At 33.0% G+C, this 23673-nt stretch overlaps 1 protein-coding gene across 3 annotated transcripts in view; it reads left to right on the plus strand.

Annotated features, from left to right (window-relative positions):
* The window catches only part of TXNL1 (thioredoxin like 1), a 41639-nt gene that overhangs the window by 9367 nt on the left and 8599 nt on the right, over positions 1-23673 (plus strand). For all 3 annotated transcript variants that reach the window (XM_074207139.1, XM_074207141.1, XM_074207140.1), the window contains exons 2-5: positions 4952-5048; positions 6772-6945; positions 19469-19591; positions 21452-21521. In XM_074207139.1, the coding sequence (XP_074063240.1) occupies positions 4952-5048; positions 6772-6945; positions 19469-19591; positions 21452-21521 (464 nt within the window). The remainder of the gene's footprint in view (positions 1-4951; positions 5049-6771; positions 6946-19468; positions 19592-21451; positions 21522-23673) is intronic.

The raw sequence follows: 23673 nt of genomic DNA on the forward strand, positions 1-23673 counted from the left end.
ATATGGAAAGTCCCCTAACTTACTTTTGCACCTTTCTTGCCCATCTTGAGGAGCAGCTTGTCTTATGACCACTTAACTAGTTGCCTATCCTGTTGTGAGCACTCATGCTCATACATCATTTCTGGTTCTCCTGGCAGGTCAGAATCAAGGTCTGTCACCAATAAGACTCTATATTTTACTTGGCCTCTTCTGTATCTCCGTGTATCAGACACTATAGAGTCCTTCAGAATTATCTTAGATTATTGCATTACTGAGAACAGCTAAGTCATTTGAATCTGATCATCTTATTGTATGGCTGTTACTTTATACACATACTTTTCACTTTGCCTCACCTGTTGTAGGGTTTTTTCTAGAGCATCCCGCCTCTTCCTTTCGCATAGCATATAGCCTATCACAATCACATAGCACAATTTGTTCAGTCATTCCTCAATTGATAGGCATCCTCTCAGTTTCCAGTTCTCTACCACCAGAAAAAAAGTGGCTATAAATATTTTTCATGCATATAGGTCCTTTTCCCTTATTATTATTTTTTTTTATAAATCTCTTTTTAGATGTAGACCTAGTAGTAGCAGGTGAAAGGCATGCATGGTTCCAAATTTAGTAGCACTGCTAGGTGAAAGGTATGCATGGTTCCGATTTAGAGCACTTCTCAATATGGCTATGGATAAGTTTGATCACTTCATTTAAAAACTGTTAAGTATGTCTTCATTATTCATCAATTGGAGAATGGCTCCTATTTTTATAAATGAAACTTAATTTTCTACATATTTGAGAAGTGAAGCCTTTATCAGAAAAAATTTATTCAAAATTTTTTTTCAAATGTGATTACTAAATTACTAAATCCCTCTATCCTATTTTTCCTTCCCCTTACTCCTCCTCCATGTTTGTTCTATTCTTTCTTTCCTTTCACCTTGTCCCTCCTCAAAAGTGTTTTGTTTTTGACTACTACCTAACCAATCTGCCTTCCCTTCTTATCACCTCCACCATTTTAAAAAATTATTTATTTTATTTATGGCAGTGGGGTTAAGTAACTTGCCCGAGGTCACACAGCTAGGCAAGGTGTCACATTTGATCTCAGGTACTCTGATTCCAGGGCCAGCATTCTATTCACTGAGCCGCCTAGCTGCCCCCCCCCCCCTTCATTTCATTCCCTTCCCCTCCTATTTTCCTGTGGGGTAAGATAGATTTCTACCAGTTGAGTGTATATGTTTTTCCCTCTTTGAGCCAGTTCTGCTAAGAGTAAGATTCACTAGCTCTCCTCCATCTTTCCCTTCACTGTAAAAACTTTTCTTGTCTGTTTTATGTGTAAAAATTTACCCAAGATAATTTATCAGATTTTATTCCTTCTTTTCCCTTCTTCTCCCTGTGCATCCCTTGGTCTTACTTTTTTAGGTATCATCCCTTCACATTCAGTTCACACCTATGTCCTCTATATATATTCTCCTAACTTCCATTATAATGAGAAAGTTTTTGTATGTTGCCAGTATCCTCTTTCCGTGTAGGAATTTAAACAGTTTAACCCCTATTAAATTCCTTAAGATTTCCCTTTCCTGCTTGCCTTTTTATGCTTTTCTTGAGTCTTGTATTTGAAAGTGAAATTCTTTATTCAGCTTTTTTCATCAAGAATGCTTGGAAGTCCTCTCTATCATTTATGTCCATTTTTTTCCCCTGAAGTTTTGAAGGGTAGATGATTCTTGGTTTTATTCCTAACTTCTATGCCCTCATTGAAATTTATTTTAAGCTCTCTGATCCTTTCCTGTAGAAACTGGGAAATCTTTTGTTATTCTGACTGTGGTTTCATAGTACTTGAATTGCTTCTTTCTGGCTACTTATAATTTCTTCTTGCCCTCTCCTGGGAATTCTCATTTTGGGATCTTTTTCAGGATGGATGAGTTCTTTCCATTTTTACATTCTGGTTCTAGAATATCAAGGGTAGTCGATAATTTCTTGAAAGATGATGTTTAATTGCTTTGTTTTATCATGAATTTCTGTAGTTCATTAATTTTTAAATTATTTCTTCTTGATATAGTTCTTTTTGTTTTGTTTTGTTTGCAAAAGCAGTGGGGTTAAGTGGCTTGCCCAAGGCCACACAGCTAGGGAATTATTAAGTGTATGGGGTCAGATTTCAACCAGGTACTCTGACTTCAGGGCTGGTGCTCTATCCACTGCACCACCTAGCTGCCCCCTCTGTTTGTTTTTACAATGAGATAATTCACATCTTCTATCTTTTTTCATTCTTTTGGATTAACTTTATAATGACGCTTGATTTCTCATAAAGTTCCCTATTTGCTCAGTTGTCATTTTTAAGAAATTATTTTCTTCAGTAAGTTTTTGTACCTCTTTTTTATTTGGCCAATTCTCTTTTTAAGTACTTTTTCCTTCAGTGAATTTTTGTGCCTCTTTTCCTATTTGGCCAATTCTGTTTTTTAAGGCATTCTTCTCATTGGCTTTCTGTACTTTTATCATTTGATCTATGCAGTTTTTAAAGTTATTTTCTTCAGTATTTTGGGGTCTTTATCAGGCTATTGACTTTTTTCATGATTTTCTTACATCACTCATTTCTAATCCTAATTTTCTTCTACCTCTTACTTGATTTTCAAAATCCTTTTTGAGCTTTCACTTTTGAACTTGGCCTGAGACCAATTCATATTTATCTTGGAGACTTTGGATGTAGGAGCTTTGACTTGATTATTTTTCTTCTGAGTGTGTGTTTTGATCTTCCTTGTTATTATAGTGACTTTCTATGGTGAAAATTTTTTTCTGTTTGCTTATTTTGTATTCTATTTTTTTTTTTTTTTTTACTTTTAACTCTTTTTTAAGTGAGACTCTGCTTCCAGAGTAGAGGGGACACTTGTTCCAAACTTCAGGGGATTTGTGCAGTTGTTTTCAGAGATAGCTTCTAGGGGATGTCAATTTTCAGTTCTTCCAAAGTAGTTTGATTCAAAGAGAGGTGCTGGCCTGTGCTCTGGTCTGTGAGTGACCACAAGCATGTTTTTCTACCCCTGGCACTATAATGAAATTGCTCTACTGGAGCTGCAAGCTCTGGTGTGCTAGTATTCCTTCTCACCCTGGGCTGCTGCCCTCAGATGCTACCCAGGATGGTGACCCAGATCAGAGTACAGCAAAGCAATAGAGCTCTGTCCCCATTGCCAACAAAGAAACCTCTTAATCTCATCCTGATCATTTGTTCAATCACAATCCCATTTTACTGTCTTTGGGTTGAGAACTCTGGAAGCAGCCACTGCTGATTCAATGATTCCCAAGGCTATTTCCTAGTTTACTGCTCTAGGGCAGCCTCAACCTTTTAAGTTGTCTTTGACTGGAAAATTGTTCCATCTTACTCTTTTGTAGGTTCTGCTGTTTCAGGAATTGTTTTATGGCATTATTTATAGGTGTGCAGTGGGGTTTTGGGGGGAGCTTAGGCAAGTTGCAACTTTTTTTCTGCTATCTTGATTCCATCCTAAATTTAAGGTCTTTTGGTGTTAAATTTAAGGGTTTTTACAGTTTGATTCTAATCTACCTTTTTTTTTGATTCAGTCATTTTATTCCTATGAAAGCAGTTTCAGTCAAACTAGATTTCTAGTTATTTCCAGTTTGGCCTTGTTGTGTCCAACTTCTGTGTATTTGTGCAGGCTTTTTATACTTAGAATGAATTCTTCTGTTATCTCCATTAGCTAAAGAATTTTTCTTCCTTTGATGCTCAACTTGGATTCACTCCTAACCCCTCCCCATGTGCCTTTCCTCAACTTTTCCTCTCCCTTATTCCTATTACATCTATTTGTATTATTCTCATTTGAGCACATGTTGTATTCCTCCCACTAGATAGTAAAGGCCTAGGGATTCAATTTTGCCATTTTTTTTCTTCCTTATTTTATCAATGTATAGCATAATACTTTACAGATAGTAAAAACTTAATATGTTTGTTAAATTGAGTTGTCCTGGGGAGGTCAGGCAAAGGCCTTATTTTTTTTATTATCATTGAAAACTGAATTAGAGAAGTATAAATCTAAATTTGAAATAATAGCATTACATTATACTTTAGGCAGATTTGTTGATGAGTCATTTCAGTCATGTCTGACTCTTTGTGACCCTATTTGGGGTTTTCTTGGCAACCATGCTAGACTGGTTCTCTAGCTCATTTTATAGATGAGGAACTGAAGCAAACAAGGTAAAGTGACTTTCTCAGTCACATAGCTAGATTCTGATTTGAACTCTGACTGCAGCCCTGCTACTTAAGAAGGGGCATGTTAATATTAAAGTTTTAATAATTTTTAGTATCTCATGTGTAGGATGGATTTAAATTAATCAACAGATTCTCTTTCTCAGAATTTAGTACAATATTAGCGAATTGAATGCTGGCTAATGTTGACATTAACTAGTCATACATAGCTATCATTTGTTGCCGCATTTTCAGAATGTCATATCTGCAAGTCAAATTTAACATGCAAAAGTTGAAAATTTAGTTTAGACTTTGAATAACCAGTATTAGATGAAAATGTGATTAAAATGTGCATAAAATATCATAAAATTTTATGGACTTTAAAATTCATGAATGTTTTCTTTATGGTACCTTTGTGCAAGTCTCTGTCTTACTTGCATTTGCAGATGATAACATCCTGCAGTAGGATAGTTCTATAAAGTTTGCAAAATATTTTGCATGCATTCTCTCCTTTGAGCCTCATAATACTCCAGTGAACTAAGTGTGATAGAAATATTTTCCAAATGAGAAAACCGGGTTTAAAGAATGATGAGCCCATAGCTAGATAACCTGATAAATCTCAAAATTAGGATATTGCATGCATGTCTTCTAACTTCAACTAAAATACTTTGTCCATTGCACCATGTTGTCTCTCTTCACCTTTTTCAACTTAAATAAAAATAGAAGGCTTCATATTAATTTAGCTTTTAATTTACTTCTTGGGTTATTTATTTTTTTCTTATTTTTAAACAGTTGTGGTCCATGTTTACGGATAGCACCAGCTTTCAGTGCTCTGAGCAATAAGTATCCACAGGCAGTCTTTTTGGAAGTGGATGTACATCAGTGCCAGGTAAGTGGAAATCTGTAGATCTTTTTAATTTCTCCAGGGAATCAGATTGATATTTAGTTGTATTCTCATCATCCTTCACACTTGACTTTTTCATAACATGGTATTCTTTTGTTAGATGGATAGAACTGTAGACACTGATATTACATAGTTAAGTGCAAAAAGCCTGTAAATATAACATATTATTTAAGGCAATTAATCTCCATAAGTTGTGGTCAGAGGTAACATATTTTTGTTCTTTTAGTTTTTATAGCTTTTCTTCTAATGACTGTGATTGAAATGTGTTAGTGATTATTCTTAATGATAATTTGCATAATAGCAATGATTGCTAAAAAAGCTAAGACATTATCTGCCAAAGCTTGAGGAACCTATGTGGCTAGATCAGCAGATATAATAGAGGAGTCTCTTGTTAGAATTGTTTTTATTGAGCTGATAACTTTCCTGTGTATGTCTGAAGCAAAGACTTTAAGAGATTGGTTGTTCATTGAGTCACTAAATATTTGTAGCTGATTAGCTAAACTGAGCATGATAGCCCAAGTGCTTGTAAGACTTGTGTGTTTATATTTATAGAAACAACATTGTGAAGAATGTTCTCTGAAAATACAAAAATGAGGTTTTTTTTTCCCTTCTGGAATTGAAGTTAGATCCTATTAGTCCTAAAAATAAATTTTCATTTTTTAAATTGAAGTATAGATCTATTAACTTCTGATGATACATTCCTAGATAAGAAAATTTGATTTTTTTAAGATTGTTCTTATTAATGAAAAGAACAATCCTGTATTTGTTCATCGCTCATCACTATAGGTTTTTGACCTTTAACATTTCATGTATTAGGAATAACAATTTTAGAAAGTTTAATTCTCAGATAAAGCTCTTAAAAGTAGTTTGTTGGCCAAACCTTTTATTTTAGTTTTACAAATAGAATAATGACTTTTACTTGAGTATACCATCAGATATCATGAAATCTCAAGGTGACTTTATTTTTAAAACTTCATTTGTTGATTTTTCTTGCTACAAAGGTCCACACCAACTGTTAAAAAATTTAGATAGTTACTATTACTCCTTTTCCTTTCTATCTTATATGGATTTCTAATTGTTATCTACCACTCTCCAGTATCCCTTTTTGACCAAAGTATGCTACATAAGGTACTTAGTGCCTTTAGCTATAAATTAAGAGCTTCTGCTTATAGAGTTGACTTAGTCAATAGAGTCAAACCAGTTAACTATTCAAAAGCATACTTCACTATTTTAATTGATTTGTGATTTTATGGATGTGAATGCTCTCCCTAAAAAATTTTAAACCTTTTTAATGTCGACAGTCTTTGTGTAAAGCATTCTTTGTGCTGAGGACTTGCCTTAGCTTTGTAGGTATCATTTGTATACTAAAGTCTCATGTGACCTTTCCATCTGCCATGTAACTAATGCTTACCAGTGCCTAAAATGTGAGTATGCCTTTAACCTTGTTTGAGGAAATAGCACCAGTGATATGTGGGGTTATATGGGGAATTCTTTACTTTGTCTTCTAAAAACAAACCTCATTTCAAGTAAGATTTAGTTACTAATTGTCTATTGAGATTAGGACATGAATGATGTCTGAATTTTATATACATGTTTTTAGTTCTTGCTAATTAAACTTTTTGCACTTATATAGATAAGGTAATAAGAATACTGAATGTTTTTAAGTACTTCTTTCAATTCATAACACTGTCTAACTTGTGAATTCTAGGGAACAGCTGCCACCAACAATATATCAGCAACACCCACATTTCTCTTTTTTCGAAACAAAGTGCGAATCGACCAGTATCAAGGAGCAGATGCTGTAGGATTAGAAGAAAAAATTAAACAACACTTAGAAAACGACCCTGGAAACAATGAAGACACAGATATCCCCAAAGGCTATGTATGTAATTATGAAAAAAATACTATTATAATAGTTTAAGGTAAAAATGCATAGTTAGTTTAAAATTCACTGTAAAGACTTAACGATTCACTTGGCTTGTTTTTCATTAATTCATTTTCTTTCAAAGTAGATTTTGAAAGTAAATTCATTAAGAGAATATCGACATTCACATTTTTAATGAGGTAGCCATTTTTCTTGCTTAGCTGTTGCATTTCTGTCATTTGTTTTATTGCTACTTCTAAGTATTATTTTTTAATAGCCATTTTTTCTTAACACTTGTATTATGCATATTTTTTCATCATAAGTGAAGAAATGTGCCTTGGAAAGTAAATGTTCCCACTTCTTGACAGTTGTGTAAAATAACTTGTAAATTTTAATGTGTAACCATTTCATACTGATGAACTACTTGCACTGCTATTTTGCTTCTGAAAATTTTCTCTTTTTAATCTTTTTTTCTTTTTTGTTATATCATTTAAGAAAAAAAAAAGATAGAAACTAACTATCCTTTAGTTCTAGACCTAATTGGTTAGGCAAAAGCAGTTGACAGCACCTATTAGCCATAAATCCCTTGAAGTATTAGATATGTTATACTTACTCATTTAGTCCATGTGCCAGACACTGAAAAATTTTTCAAAGTGTGACAGAATTAAAAAAGTGAAAACAATAAATTATAGTGTATAATTTCTAATGCCTCATCTTTACCTGACTTCCCTCACCTGGCCATGAAGTGAGTGTCAGTTTCTCTTAATATGCTTATTGAAAGATATGCTTATGGGGGCAGCTAGGTGGCGTAGTGGATAAAGCACCGGCCCTGGAGTCAGGAGTACCTGGGTTCAAATCCGGTCTCAGACACTTAATAATTACCTAGCTGTGTGGCCTTGGGCAAGCCACTTAACCCCATTTGCCTTGCAAAATCCTAACAACAACAAAAAAAAGATAATGCTTATGGATTCTGAACTATATTAAGGTTAATGATTTGAATTGCTTTGTATTAATTTTGTCATTACTTTTGTCACAAATTCCATTATTGCTACATTAGAATTAAAATATTAAAATATCAATTTAGAATTTTTTTTTTAGGTTTTTGTAAGGCAAATGGGGTTAAGTGGCTTGCCCAAGGCCACACAGCTAGGTAATTATTATTAAGTGTGTGAGACCGGATTTGAACCCAGGTACTCCTGACTCCAGGGCCGGTGCTTTATCCACTGCGCCACCTAGCCGCCCCTTCAATTTAGAATTAATGATAATGTAAATTAGATAAATGCTTCATAAGAACAAGTATGTTTATATTAAAGATTTCTTTTGTGGTTGCTTTAAGATATATTAAATGATGAATGTGTGCTTTCTTTCATATTTCAATTCATATTTGCTTGAAATAAAATGTGTACTGGGGCAGCTAGGTGGCATAGTGGATAGAGCACCAACCTTAGAGTCAGGAGTACCTGGGTTCAAATCCGGCCTCACACACTTAATAATAATTACCTAGCTGTGTGGCCTTGGGCAAGTCACTTAACCCCATTTGCCTTGCAAAAACAAAACAATAAAAAGAAATAAAATGTGTACTATTATTATAAAGTTGTATAATGTCCAGTTTGGATTATATGGTATTTTATAAGTCAGGGTTGTGACACCTTTTGGAAAATTTTGGAAAGCATTTTAATTGTAAACTGTTGTTTACATCTTTTATTTCTTTTCCTTTAACTAAGGGTGTTTGCATGAAAAAGTCTTAGGAGCTCCACAGTCCTGCTTAGCCACAGGGATACTTCCTTACACATCAGCTAATTGTGATATCAATATTTTGACTTCAGGTAGGAAATAAGCAGGAAAAAAATGAAGTTTAAAGAATTAGAAATAAATTATTTTCATGCAAATGTTACGGGTAAAATGTTGAAAAGTCTTTAAAAATGTTTTCATTATTTTCCATGAGGTGTCAAATATATTTAAAAACTGGAATAATTTGGGCCCAGTAGGGTAACTTAAATACTTGAATCTTGCGACCAAGAATTACATTTATTCTGCCATCATAAATGTAATAGGCTTATTGAAATAACACTTACTGTACAAAAATATTTAAAAAAATTAAGCAATAAATAATAAATGCTCAGGATTAATGAAGTACTTACTGAGGAGACCCTGAATTCCTAGGAGCAGTGATTGAGTTGTACAATTTTTTCCCTAATCTTACTGCCTTCCTCCCACCCCTCACAGAAGGCAGTTTGCCAGTCTTCACGTTGTTTCCATGGTATACATTGATCCAAATTGAGTGTGATGAGAGAGAAATCATATCCTTAAGGAAGAAATGTAAAGTATAAGAAATAGCAAGATCAGACAATAAGATATCATTATTTTTTTTTTCTAAATTAAAGTTAATAGTCCTTGGTCTTTGTTCAAACTCCATGGTTCTTTATCTGGATACAGATGATATTCTTGATTGCAGACAGCTCCAAATTGTCTCTGATCGTTGCACTGATGGAATGAACAAGTCCTTCGAGGTTGATCATCACCCCCATGTTGCTGTTAGGGTGTACAGTGTTTTTCTGGTTCTTCTCATCTCACTCAGCATCAGTTCATGCAAGTCCTTCCAGGCTTCCCTGAATTCCCATCCCTCCTGGTTTCTAATAGGACAGTAGTGTTCCATACACATACCACAGTTTGCTAAGCCATTTTCCAATTGAAGTACATTTACTTAATTTCCAATTCTTTGCCACCACAAACAGGGCTGCTATGAATATTTTTGTACAAGTGATGTTTTTACAAAACCCTTTTCATCATCTCTTCAGAGCATAGACCCAGCAATGATTTTTCATCTCAGATTTTAAAGTACTTACAGCTTTCTCTAGAGACTTTATGATATGTTAGGAAATTATTCCCAGATTCTGAAATAAAATTTCTTTTTCAAAATCCCAGTTCAAAGGGATTGAAGTAATAAATCCAACAAAAGCTGATAGGATAACAGAAATACTGCCTAGGGGGCAGCTAGGTGGCTCAGTGAATAGAGACTCCTCCTGGAGTCAGGAGGACTTGAGTTCAAATTTGACCTCAGACACTTAATAATTACCTAGCTGCATGACCTTTGGCAAGTCACTTCACCCATTGCCTTGTAAAAAACCAAGAAGAAATACTGCCTAGAAGAATTTAGTGTATATCTCAGTTTCCTCCCCTGGTCCCCCCCCCCCATGTCCCCCCCCCCCAAAAAGTAATTCAGTCATAGGCAATATTTAAGACTGCCCTTTCTTGTGCCTGATGCATCTTTCTGTTTTTATAATTTAAGTGCTTTTTGTTCATTCATTTTTGTTGATCAATTTTAGTGAGTTTTCTTGACAAAGATATTGTAGTGGTTTGCCACTTCTTCTCCAGCTCATTCTACTGATGAGAAAAGTGAAGCGATCAGGATTAAATTGACTTGCCCAGGATCGCACAGCTATTATGTGTCTGAGGTCCTCTTTGAATTCTGGGATATGAATCTTCCTAACTAGGCCTGGCACAGAGTAGTTCCTTCAGGGTAGGCATCACAAGAGTATTTCCTCATTTTATAGCTTGGAGAGTTTGAGTTTGACTTGTTCAAGGTCATATGGATAATGAGTAACAGGGACAGGAATTGAACTTCAGTCTTCTGCCTTTTAAGTATAGTACTCTACCAGTGGTGTCAGATTCAGATAGAAACTGATTCCTGTGATCATGTTACCTTAGAAGACCACAAATTAACCTTTTCTTTGTTATATTGTATTTTTGTAAACATTTCTCATTTATATTTTAATCTAGTTTAGGTAGTAGTTTTGTGGCCACATGTATCCTAGCTGGGAGTTTGACATCTTTGTTTTAGGTCATATTTAGGTCATCCCTACTAATTAGGACATAATAGTCTCTTTGATGTTTTCTTTTGTCCCTGGCTTCTAAGAGACTTGATAAGATGATTTAAATTCAGCGTACCTTTGGATGTGTTACAACCTTTAGGAACTTGGGTTTGGGTACTACCTTTCCCCTTAAAATAGAAGTTCAGGTCCATAATATTGACTTTAAAAGGATCACTGCAGTAGAGATACCATTACTTCTAACAATGTTCAAAAACCAAATCTAGTACTTATGTGTAGAGCACAGCTAATTGAGTTTAGTACATAGGATGTCTCCTTTTTAGACATTTGGGAAAAACTCTTGCCCATAGGAAAAATATTATTTAGGTGTTAACTTATGAAAAATTGCACTGATTTTCCTATTGTCACACACAGAGACCCTATAAAGGTAGGAGTAAAGTTGATTCCTTAAGCATCACATCACTCAACTCAGGTAGTCAATCAACTATTGCAGATAATTGTTTTAAGGTTGTGGATATTAATCAGAAAGGAAGCATAATTTTTTTTAGAGAGTCCTGGAAACACAAGAGTAATAAGGATGATATTCCACATTTTAATTCTGACACTAACTTACATTATTCATGTTATGAGTCAAACATTTGAGTCTCAGATTCATCATATCTAAAATGAGTAGAATAATGCCTAACCTCTTGCCTCGAACATTTATTGTTTATGTTCTTTGACAATGCTAAAGAGTTATGGTGCTGCTGATTTTATTGTATTTCCACATATAAAGTGCTGTGTCAAAAATAAAAAGGCCAAATAGATATAGTGTCCTAGAAGTCTGTGCAGCTTTTAAACTAATGAAATTTAAAAAGCTGCACTAAGTCTTTTGGGTCACCCTGTATAATTGACACTTGTAATAATAATAATAACTAAACACATCTAAGTGGGAAATTGCTTTAACACTCTCAGAAATATCATTGTAAGTACTATTTCCTAGGCCAGTTTTTCAAAAAAGGGATTTTATCCTTTCCTGTATTTCAAAAATTCATCTTTAAGTTTTAAGACTTAAAATGATAAAATCCCCTAAAATATAATTAGCGATGAGACATACACTTCTGGCGTGAATACTTGCTTTCTTTTTTTATATTATGGTATATTAGATTAAATTGCAATTTTCACAAATAATCTTAAGTGCAGTAACATCTTTTGTGTAAATATCACTGTCAACACTTAAAATTCACAGCTAAATATGGTGTATCTATTATTGAAGTGATGAAGAATTTACATGAAGTTAGGTTAAATGTTTTTGTTGGTATCTTAGTGTGATTTTATGTATGTATGTAAGTAGTGAATAAAAAAGTCAATGTCTTGGAGTGAAGGCTTGCAATGAATTCTTGGTTCTTTTATTAACAAATTATGTAACTTTGAACAGGATACATATATTTTTATATATACTTCCTTTGATGTAAATCTCTTTCCCTTCTTAAAGGATTTTTTAGAGCAGTATGTGACAGTCTAAAAGTGTTTGGGGAAGTTGAACACATTATAGAAATATAGGAATCCCTTTCTGTAAATTGGAGGAAAGTTTCTTTAGGTGTAGTAGCTGCAAATTGCTACTTGGTTTGCAAATGCTTTCTGAATTTAATTAATCATTCCTCCAAATATTTTAAATGGTGTCTCATGATGTTTGTTTTAAGGTTGTGGATATTATTAGGAATGGAAACATAATGTTATGTTTTAGAGAGGCTTGGAAACAGGCATAATAAGAGCAATATTCTGTTTCTATGTCCATATCACAGCTTGTCTAAAATTTGTCGTAATCTTAAATGGACAATCTTATTATGCAAAAGGTAATACTGTTTGATGCTTTTAAAGATCTAGGACTTTTCTTCCTTTCTTTTAGACCTGGGATTAAGAATGTTCTTAAGGAGAGTTATTTTGAGCCAGTTATATTGGTTATATGATCCTCTACCTTGTTGCAGCTATATTATGTCTTTTGATCTGTTGCAGAGAACATCGTCCTTTCTCTTAATTGGTGATTCATCAGAAACCCCAAAAAACTTTTATCCACCTATTCTTTTGAGTAGACATACAAAAAGGCTTTTATTTAGAATGCTTGCTGTAGATTAAGTGCTATTAATAACCTCTTTTTTTTTTTAACAACTGAGACACTAATGATGTGCTGGGAAAAGTATTTCTAAATATTGAGGATGGAAAGTTTAATTTTGTTGTAAGTACCTGGACACCTAACCCTTAATAAATCATTTTAGTGGAATCTAAAAATCGTTAGAAGATGCTTATTTTGAGAATGTTTTCTCCTGATAGTATTTTAATGTAGATACTTTCTTGGAACCCTGGGATTTCATTGAATATAGTATAAATGCAACTATATAAAATTGTTAGGATACTTGTTTTATGGTAATATAAATAAGTATAAACATGAGGAAGAACTTTTTTTACACTGTTTTCCTCAAATAGTCTAAACTCTTCAAATCTACTCAATTTCCATGAGTTACTATTCTAAACCTCAGCTATACATAGAGGCTGTATTTTAATCTGAAAAAGGAAATTAACTTAATTCTAATGAAAATTTGGTTTTTAGTTCACTTTATAAATATGTTTTTGCAGTTTTGGAGCAAATGTTACTATTTTGCTATGTATTTGTCATACTAGTAAATATAAATGTGGAAAACTTTATTCTTTTATTCTTTTTTAAGATTATAGATTTGTTGAAAAGAACTAAAGAGTAGTCTAACCTACATTTGAACTTCCTGTCCTATATGACAAATGATCTGACCTCCAGCAGTAGGGTATTAATTAGGACCATGCAAAACAAGTATAATCCTTTTTTTTTTTATTTTTCAAGGCAATGGGGTTAAGTGGCTTGCCCAAGGCCACATGGCTAGGTAATTATTAAGTGTCTGAGGTCGGATTTGAACCCAGGTACTCCTGACTCAAGGCCGGTGCCCTATTCATAGCCACCCCTAATCCCTTTTTCTTCCCCAAAACAGCTTTTCAAATACTTGAAGAAGTACCATGTCCATTTAAGGTCAATGTCTCTCATTTTTAAAATTATATTTGGTCTTGCATGATTTTCCCCTTTACACATTCTAATTGTTCTCCTTGCATGTATTTCATTCCTTTCTAAGATGTGGCACAGAGACGACTACACACACACACACACACACACACACACACACACACACACACACACACTGCTTCTCTTAATGGAGTTCAGCAACATGTTTCTGTTTTGGCAATCATATCACAGAGCTGACTCATTAGATTTTAGGTCTCTTATGATGGTCTTTGTTTTTATACCACTTGTATTTTATATTTTTATCTATCCTTTCACCTCTCCCAGGGAGCCATCTCTTATAAAAAAGGAAGAAAGGAAATTAAAAATTCAAAAATTAAACAACATATCAGTTTAACATTAAGTGTAGTATTCCACACCCATGGCACCCCCATCTTTTCCTTTTTTCCCCTCCTCATTTATTTATTTATTTGTTTGTTTTCCAGTTATATGCAAAGATAGTCCTCAACATTTATCCTTTTGCAAGATTTTGAATTCCACATTTTTCTAACACCCTCCCTTCCCATATCCCTCCTCAGAGCAGCAAATAATCTGACATAAATTTTACATGTAAAATTGTGTTTAACAGGAAAAAATTGAGAAAGTGTAAACATAAAAGAAGTTTTTTAAAAAGTGAACCTAATATGCTTTGCTCTGCATTCATTATATATAGTTTTTTCTTTGTACGTGATGGGATTTTTCATAACAGGTCTCTTAGGATTATCCTTGATTATTGAATTGCTGAGGGGGTTTTGTAGATCATAATTGATCATCTTATACAGTGCTGCTGTTAGTATGTATAATGCTCTTCTAGTTCCTGTTCACTTCACTCAGCATGAATTCTTACAAGTTTTCCATGCTTTTCCAAAGTCAGTCTGCTCATGATTTCTTATAGAATAGTAGTACTTCATAAACATTCATATACCATAACTTGTTCCAGCCACTCTTTAGTTGATGACTGTCCCCTCAATTTCCAATTCTTTGTCACTACAAAAAGAGTTACTTTGAATATTTTTGAACATGTGGGTCCTTTCCCCTTTTTATGATCTCGTTTGTCCCCCATCTTTTCAAAGAAAAGGGAAGAATTGTTTTTGCCTCTTTTCTTTGGGATAAGGCTTGGTTACTGTAATTTGCAGCATTATTCTTATTGTTTTGTTGTACCATTCATATACATTGTTGTGGACATTGTGTATATTATTTTCTTGTTTCTATCTGACTTTCCTCTGATTTAATTTTCTTATGTCCATCTTTTTTTATTCATCATATGCTTCATTTCTTATGACAGTAATATTCTATTACATTGATACCACAGTTTATCCATTCTCCATTTGATATCTATCTACTTTATTTCTTATTTGCTACAAAAAAAAGCACTGCTATAAATAGTTTGGTGCATATGGTGCTTTTCCTTTTAGAAAATCCTCCTGGGCCCTTACTTATAAGGAACACAGTGAATCTTTGGGGCCTAAGACCAGAGATTTCAGTGATTTTTTTTTAAATTTAAGACAATGGGGTTAAGTGACTTGGCCAAGGTCACACAGCTAGGCAATTATTAAGTGTCTGAGGCCGGATTTGAACTCAGGTCCTCCTGACTCCAGAGCTGGTGCTCTATCCACTGCCGCCATGCAGCTGCCCCAAGGTTTTTTTTGGCTTAATTTCACATTCTTTTCCCAAATGGTTAGACCACATCTCCTTGCTGCTTCCTTCAGTGAGCTGTCTAACTCAATTTTTCTTAATCAGAGCTCCACCTTCTATTTATTCTCTCTCCATTTTGGTAGATGATTGTTTTGATTTTGGCTGGCCATTATCTTTTCTTTTATTTAATTTCTTTTTTTCTTTTTTAAATTTTCTTTTTGTTATATTTTGAGTTCTGAGCTTTTCCCCACCTTCCTAATCTCAAACTAGAGAAGGTAATATTTATCACAACTGTGTCACAGATACGTGCCAATATTTGTCATAGATATGTCACAGATACCAGTTTTTTCTCTAGAAGGGAATAGCATCTTCCTTCATAGGTTCTTTGTAGTTGATTTGAATATTTATATTACTCAAAATAGTTTAGTAATTCATTTATTATTTGAACTTTTTTTTGTTAATGTATACCATGTTCTCTTGATTCTGATCCTTTCACTCTTCATTGTATCATACAAGTATTTCCATGTTTTTTCTAAAATCAATCTGCTCATCATTTCATAGACATAGTAATATTCTATCACAGTCATATACTACAACTTATTCAGCTATTCCCCAATTGATGGGCATTCCCTCAATTTCTAGTTCTTAAAACAGACCTACTAGTGGTATTGCAGGGTCAAAAGGTATAGACAGTTATCTATCTCTTTGGCATAATTCCAGATTGTTCTCTAGAATGGTTGAATCAGTTCAGGTTCCATTGCTGATGTCTTAGTATCTCAATTTATTCATATCTTCATTCAGCAGTTATCATTTTAGTCAGTCTCATTGACGTTAGATGGTAGTTATTAAAGTTGTTTTAATTTGTATTTCTTTAATTAATAATGATTTAGAGCATTTTTCATATGACTTAAAGATTTGATTTCTTCCCAAAACCGCCAGTTAATGATTTATTTTATTTATTTATTTAACCATTTATGAATTGGGGATTCATTCCTAGTGTATAAATTTGACACAGTTCTATGGAGAGATAAGATCTTTAAGAAACTGTTTATACAATTTTCCCTTAGTTTTCTGCTTTTCCTTCTAATCTTTACTATATTGGATTTATTTGTACAAAATCTTTTTAATTTAATGTAATCAAACTTGGTTCTTTTTTATCTCACAACACTCTATTTCTTGTTTATTTATAAATCCATAAATATAATAATAATAAACAATAAATAAATATAAATCTATAAATCTGAAAGGTAATTTTCTGTTTTCTTCTAATTTATGTATGACATCTGCCTTTATGTCTCAAGTCATACATCCAATATAAGACATTGATCTATACCTAGTGTCTGCCAGACTACTTTCTAGTTTTCCCAACATTTTTTTTAACCATATAGTAAATTCTTATCCCAGAAACTTAAATCTTTACATTTGTCAAATGTTGGCAATCCCTGCTCAACAAGTCTAGTGTTTATGTTTTTTTCTTGGAGCAAATATAAAGTCCTTTGCCTTTAAAGCTCTTTAGAACCTTTCTCCTTCCCACCTTTCCAATCTTTCCCTTTCTTCACATGCTCTATAATTCATTTATTTGGACCTACTTGTTCTTTGAGTAGTATACTCCATTCTTTTCTCTGCCTCCTTACCTCTTTCAAGACTCTGCAAAAGGTCTCTCTTTGTTCCCCCACTCTTCCTTCACTCTGAAATTATTTCCCATCTATTCTGTACATATATACCTGAGAGTGTGTGTGTTTTCTCCCCCATCAGAATATGAGATTTTTGCTTACAGGTACAAGGCTTTTGCCTTTCTTTGCATTCCTCATACTTATCACAGTGTCTGCCTAGCATGTAATAAAGCTTGATAAATGTTCATTCACTGCTGGCTAGACCCTTCTAATAGTGGCTTTTTTGGGTTATTTTTTGTAAATTTCCTGGGTGTAAGATAAGTCATAGGGTTGCTTTTGATGAGCATATTTCTTAGTAATAGAGATTGGATTTTTTTCATATAATGATTAATAATTTTCGATTCTTTTTTTTTTTTGCAAGGCAAACGGGGATTAAGTGGCTTGCCCAAGGCCACACAGCTAGGTAATTATTAAGTGTCTGAGACCGGATTTGAACCCAGGTACTCCTCCAGGGCCGGTGCTTTATCCACTACGTCACCTAGCTGCCCAATAATTTTCAATTCTTTTGGAAATTTATTGTTAAGATCTTTTTACCATACATTGGGAAATAAATATATTTTTGGCAGTATATAATTATATTAGTTTTCTATCTTTCTTGGATATCAAGATCTTTATTAGACATACAAAGTTCCCCCCCTTCCCTCCACTTTCCTTATCCTTGCTACTTAAAGAAATTTCTCTATACAAAAGTTTTTCAATTCCATGTAATCATAATTATTTTTTTAATTGTCTCTATCCCTTTCCGGTTAAGGTCCCAACTCCTAGCTATGAGAAATACATAATTTGCTTTTAATTTTATTATATCATCTTTTATAATATGTCTTACCATTTTGAATTTTTTAAATAAATTTTATAAAATATCATTTATGCCAGACTGCTTTCCAGTTTTCTGAGCATTTTAGCTAAATAAGTAGTACATTCCTAAAGAATTTGGGAGTTTATTGAATACTAAGATGATTGAAATCTGTTATTTCTCTTTTTTCCTTATGTAGTCTGTTCTTTTTTACCAGTACCAAATATGTTTAATGATAACCATTTTACAATGTGAATTGAGACTTGAAAGTGCTATTTCCCCCCCCCCCCATTTCTACCATTTTTTACCTTTAATTCATTTGTTCCTCCCAATTTTGCTTTTCTTTTGACTAACTCTCAAGTATCTCTTTGGCAGTTTGATACAGCATTAATTTTGATAGTAATGTCATTTTTATTGTATTGGCGTGACTTACCCTTAAGTATCAAATAGAGGTTTTCTTTAAAATGTTTGTGCATTTATAGCTAAAATGGTATTGAGTGTACTTTGATAGATTGTCTTAGATTTTTTGCGTTTTGTAACTGTTTTGAATGGAACTTCCTTTTATATTTTTGTCCTGGATTTTGTAAGTATTGTATAGAAATACTCTTGAGTTTATTTTGTGTTCTGCAACTTCACTGGTGCTATTGATCGTCTTAATTTTTTAATAGATTCCTTAGGATTTTCTCAATATCCGTTATGACATTAACAAGAAGAGATAGTTTTATCTTTTGCTGATCTTTTATGCTTTTTGACTTCTTTCTCTTCTTATTGCTATTTCTATCATTTTTAAAACTACTTCAAATAATAGCAGAGAAAGGGACATTTTTGCTTTATTGGAAAAACGTTTAATATTTGCCTCCTTAGGTCTTTTTCAAAGGAAATTTTATTTCATCATTTCTCCTAACCTGCCCTGGCGAATTTGATTTTTTTTTTTTTGGATGACACTTACCTATTTTGTAGTTGATCCGTTTATATTGAATCAATTTATTATGATCCATGACTAAGGAAAAAAAAAGAAGTAGGATTTTTAAAGATCCTGTGTAGAACCTAAATTTTCATTGCTATTCGAGTGCACTAGAACTGAGTTTGAGAAATATGGTTATATCATTTTCATTCTAGATTAGTGAACTGTTTCCAAATAAGTTTGTTATTAAGTGGACTCAAACCTTTAGACTTTAATTCTTGCTGCTCTGTGATTAAGAGAAATAAACAGCAGCCAGTATAAGTACAGAAATGTTTCTATTTTTCCATTTTCCATTCCAATCCGTGAAGATTGTTTTGTTCCTCAGAATTAAAGTGATGTATTTATCATAGATGGATATTTTTAAAATATCAAGTTTGTTTTATTCCTATAGTAATACTTAGCCATTTTGATCTTGATGTATGGTTGGGGCACTTGAGTGGTATCTGGTCATGAAGGATCATTACAAATTATGTTTGCATTTCCTTTAAAAACTAATAAAGAGAAGAATTGTTATTTTTTTCTAAATTTCTAAGGTATTAGTGTTAGCTCTTTTCCCTAAAGTCTTACTTTAATTTTTTTTCCCAGATGGATTTAATGCCCTTTATTAACAAAGCTGGATGTGAATGTCTTAATGAAAGTGATGAGCATGGATTTGATAACTGTTTACGCAAAGATCCTTCCTTTTTGGAATCTGACTGTGATGAGCAGGTATTTAATGTTTAACTCAAAATTGGGTAGTAATACTAAGTGTTGAAGGGATCTATGAGTATAGATATTTGAGGATTTTAGCGAACCTGGGTCCAGCTCTCCAGTCTCAAATATGAAACATAAAAACACAATCAAACAACTAGCTTTCCAGTCACACCGTTCCTGGAAAACTTGCCAGGATAGCATTTTACCTTTGGGATTCTGGTCAAAGAACGTACTTTTAAGAAAAAAAGTTTATTTACATCTTTTGTTTCTAAAATCTCTTTAAGTTTCCAATGTATACCTTTTATTCCTTGCTGAGATTAATCCTTCATAGCAACACATAAAAAGAGGAAAAAACAGTTCAAGATAGCTAGCAGTCTGACAAGATTTGCAGTGTTTTTAGCTAGCTCCTCATCCCTGAAAAGAAGGGAATACCTCTTATTTGAACTAAACTTGGTCATTATAATTTCATAACATTCAGTTTAGGTTGTTTTTATGGAGATGGTCTTAACATTTACACTTATTATAATCCATTGTGTAGCAGCCAGGAACCATTCTACTTTTATTTAAAGGACAAAGAGTGCTACAGATTGATTTGTCTATTTAGAGCATCTAGGGAGGTTTAATGTGAAACTGGTAGTATCAGATCAGTATTTTTAATGCCAGATGAAAGAGTTTATATTTCAAATGCTAGGCTCCAGAAGATCACTGAAGAGAAAAAAAGATTAATCTGCAGTATGAAAAATAAATTAAGAGGGGAAAAATTCTACTTTTTCCTCTTACTGTTTAGGTCAATAGTAGTAAATGCTGCTTGGATTGAATCAAATGAATATTTATTTATTCATTATCTACTTAGCTACAAAGCTTTGTTCTGTTTCACCTGGTTTTTCATTGAATAAGGAAATCTATCCTATCCAGGACCCTTCAGGTCATTGGAAGAATTTGATGCATCTTGTTCTCTTCCCATCTTGGAATGTGGGTGTTTTTCCTTTGTGATCTAATGTAGTTGCTCTGGGGAAGAGAAATAAATGTCAACCCTGGGAGGAGCTGAATCAATTCATTTTATTCATTTTTTTCTCAAAACATTTTTTTACTGTTAGCTATTTTTGTTTCAGTCCTTTTTCCTACACCCATTGCACCCACTTTCCCTTGTAACAAAGGAAAACTTGTAGGCAAAACCAGATGCTATAGTGACTGTTTTATGGCATATTTTATATCCATAGACTTTTGCTCAGTATCTTACTAAAAACAGAGGTAAATGTTATATCAGTAGTTTATCGTGAAAATGATTGATTGCTAGAATTAAAGGTGTTACTCAGGTTCATGTTTTTCTTATGGTGGAATATACCATTACATTTCTATACCATAATTTGTTGATCTGTTGTTCCCCAATTGATAGGCCCATAATCTCATTTTCAATATTTTTGTGACCACAAGAAGTACTCCTGTAAATATTTTAGTATGTATTTCATAACTTTGACCTTCTTGATATATATGCTTAGGATATTTTTGAGTAGTTGAGACATTTTTCCTTGTATAAATATCAAAATATTTTTCAAAGTAGTTAATTCACAGTTCCACCTATAATAGTGTCCTTAGTGTTCTTGTCTTCCCACATTGCTTACATTGTGAACTTTTAATCTATTTTATTGTCTTTTTATTTTAGAGGATTTGAAGTAAAAAAATTTTGCATTTCTCTAATTTCCAACCTTCTTAGAGACTTAGAGATTTTTATCATTAAAGTATGCACTCCTATAATAGTAATTTTTTCTGCCAATCTTTGGTATTTTATGTGAATTGTAAGTAGCGAGCTTTTTTTTCTATCATTGCTTAAATTTTTTATGATAATGAAACTTTTTCTGATTATTTTCTTCACAGCTGCTTATTACAGTGGCTTTCAATCAACCTGTTAAGCTTTATTCCATGAAATTTCAGGGGCCAGATAATGGTGAGTAAATCTAGCCCAACTTTTGATAGTCAGCTTTAAAGTTTTTAGTATTCAATTTTTTCTTATCTTTTGACCAAGAGGAATTATAACATCTTTTATGACATGAACTGAAGAATACTATTTATTATTCACTACAGAAGCTTAATTTTACATTCAAAATAATGGTATTTATTTTAAATCCATTGGGGTGGTACATTTACCTTATTTGAAGTTGATAAATAATTGGTTCAGTTTAAAATTTTAAATACATTCTTCTTGATTTAATGTTACAAAATTTTGATTGGTAATTAAGTGTTGAAATCAGATATCATTGTTTTAACAGCTCATAGATAATTTTTTATTTAAAAAAATTGAAGCTTAATGGTGTGTTAAGAGACTCTTGTTTTCTTTAATCTATTTTTGTGGTCCCCAATACTTAACAAAATGTTCTTCAGATAGTATGCCTTCTAGATGAATGTTTTGTTAAATTAGTAAAATTCTACTTTCTTCTTGAAATGAAGTAGATAATTTGATCATAGTTAGCCATGGTCATTTTTGATGAATTCAGATTAATCTGTTTATAAGATGGCATTTTCTTTAAAAATAAGAATTTTTAAAATTGAGGGGGGTAACAAAAGGAAAATATATTTAAAGTTGACTCATTATAGACTTGTTGGCATGAAGGTGCTAGGTTATTTATTTCTTTAATTTTACTTCTCTTGGAGTCTTTGATGTAAAGTTCTCTTCCCTCTCAATTATTTGATTAAAGATTTTATTTATTTTGAGTTTTACAATTTTCCCCATCTTACTTCCCTCCCCCACCCCCCACAGAAGGCAATTTGCCAGTCTTTACATTGTTTCTATGGTATACATTGATCCAAATTGAGTGTGATGAGAGAGAAATCATATCCTTAAGGAAGAAACAAAGTATAAGAGATAGGAAGATCTGACAATAAGATATCAGTTTTTGTTTCCTAAATTAAATAGTTCTTGGTCTTTGTTCAAACTCTACAATTCTTTCTCTGGATACAGATGGTATTCTCCATCATAGATACCCCAAATTGTGCCTGATTGTTGCACTGTTAGAATGAGAAGTCCATTGAGATTGATCATCACCTCCATGTTGCTGTTAGGGTGTACAGTGTTTTTCTGATCCTGCTCATCTCACTCAGCATCAGTTCATGCAGATCCCTCCAGACTTCCCTGAATTTCCATCCCCCACCCCCACCCCGGTTTCTAATAGAACAATAGTGTTCCAATGACATACATATACCAGTTTGCTAAGCCATTCCCCAATTGAAGGACATTTACTTGATTTCCAATTCTTTGCCACCACAAACAGGGCTGCTATGAATATTTTTGTGCAAGTGATTTTTTTACCCTTTTTCATAATCTTTTCAGAGTATAGACCCAGTAGTGGTATTGCTGGATCAAAGGTATGCACATTTTTGTTGCCCTTTGGGCGTAGTTCCAAATTTCTCTCCAGAAAGTTTTGATGAGCTCACAGCTCCACCTGCAATGTAATAGTGTCCCACCTCTCATTTATTTGAAAGAACAAGTTGGAAGTGAAGTTTATAAAATCCTCAGGATTCCAAACAAGTCTAAATTCAGTTTTGAAACTCAAAGTTATTAGAAGTAACATTTCCTTAATAAGTATAGCAACATATTCTACCTTATAAATCGATTAAGTTAATAGTGCATTTAAGGTTTTGCAGTAGCAGGAAATAATTATTTATTTTGAGATTTTTAGATATTTAAAGTAATGGGGGAAGAGAGGAAACTATCATATAATTTCAGAATTTTAAGGGTTCAACTTTTTCAGCAAATAGAAAATTTCTCAAGTGACCTTTAAAAAAACTGATTGGATTTCAAGTTATTCCAAATATCAACTTATATTTTTCCCCTTTTTATATATTTTGTCTGTCAGACTGCCATTTGAAATTTGATAAATTTAAAACTTTTATGAATTTTTCAAGATAGACATTGCTTTCCTTGCTCTTGGGGCCTTGATTATTTTATTTTATTTATTTCACTAGGCCTTAAAGGTGTCCTTAACCATAAAATGGTTTTGGATTTGATCTCCACAGTCCTTTTTAGTTGACTCCCTTATCAGCCAAGTTTCTGATTCTTCCCCTCCCTTAAACTTAATTTAGAAATAGGGATTTTATTATGC

This window comes from Macrotis lagotis, chromosome X (assembly GCF_037893015.1).
Source record: "Macrotis lagotis isolate mMagLag1 chromosome X, bilby.v1.9.chrom.fasta, whole genome shotgun sequence".
Classification (NCBI taxonomy): domain Eukaryota; kingdom Metazoa; phylum Chordata; class Mammalia; order Peramelemorphia; family Peramelidae; genus Macrotis; species Macrotis lagotis.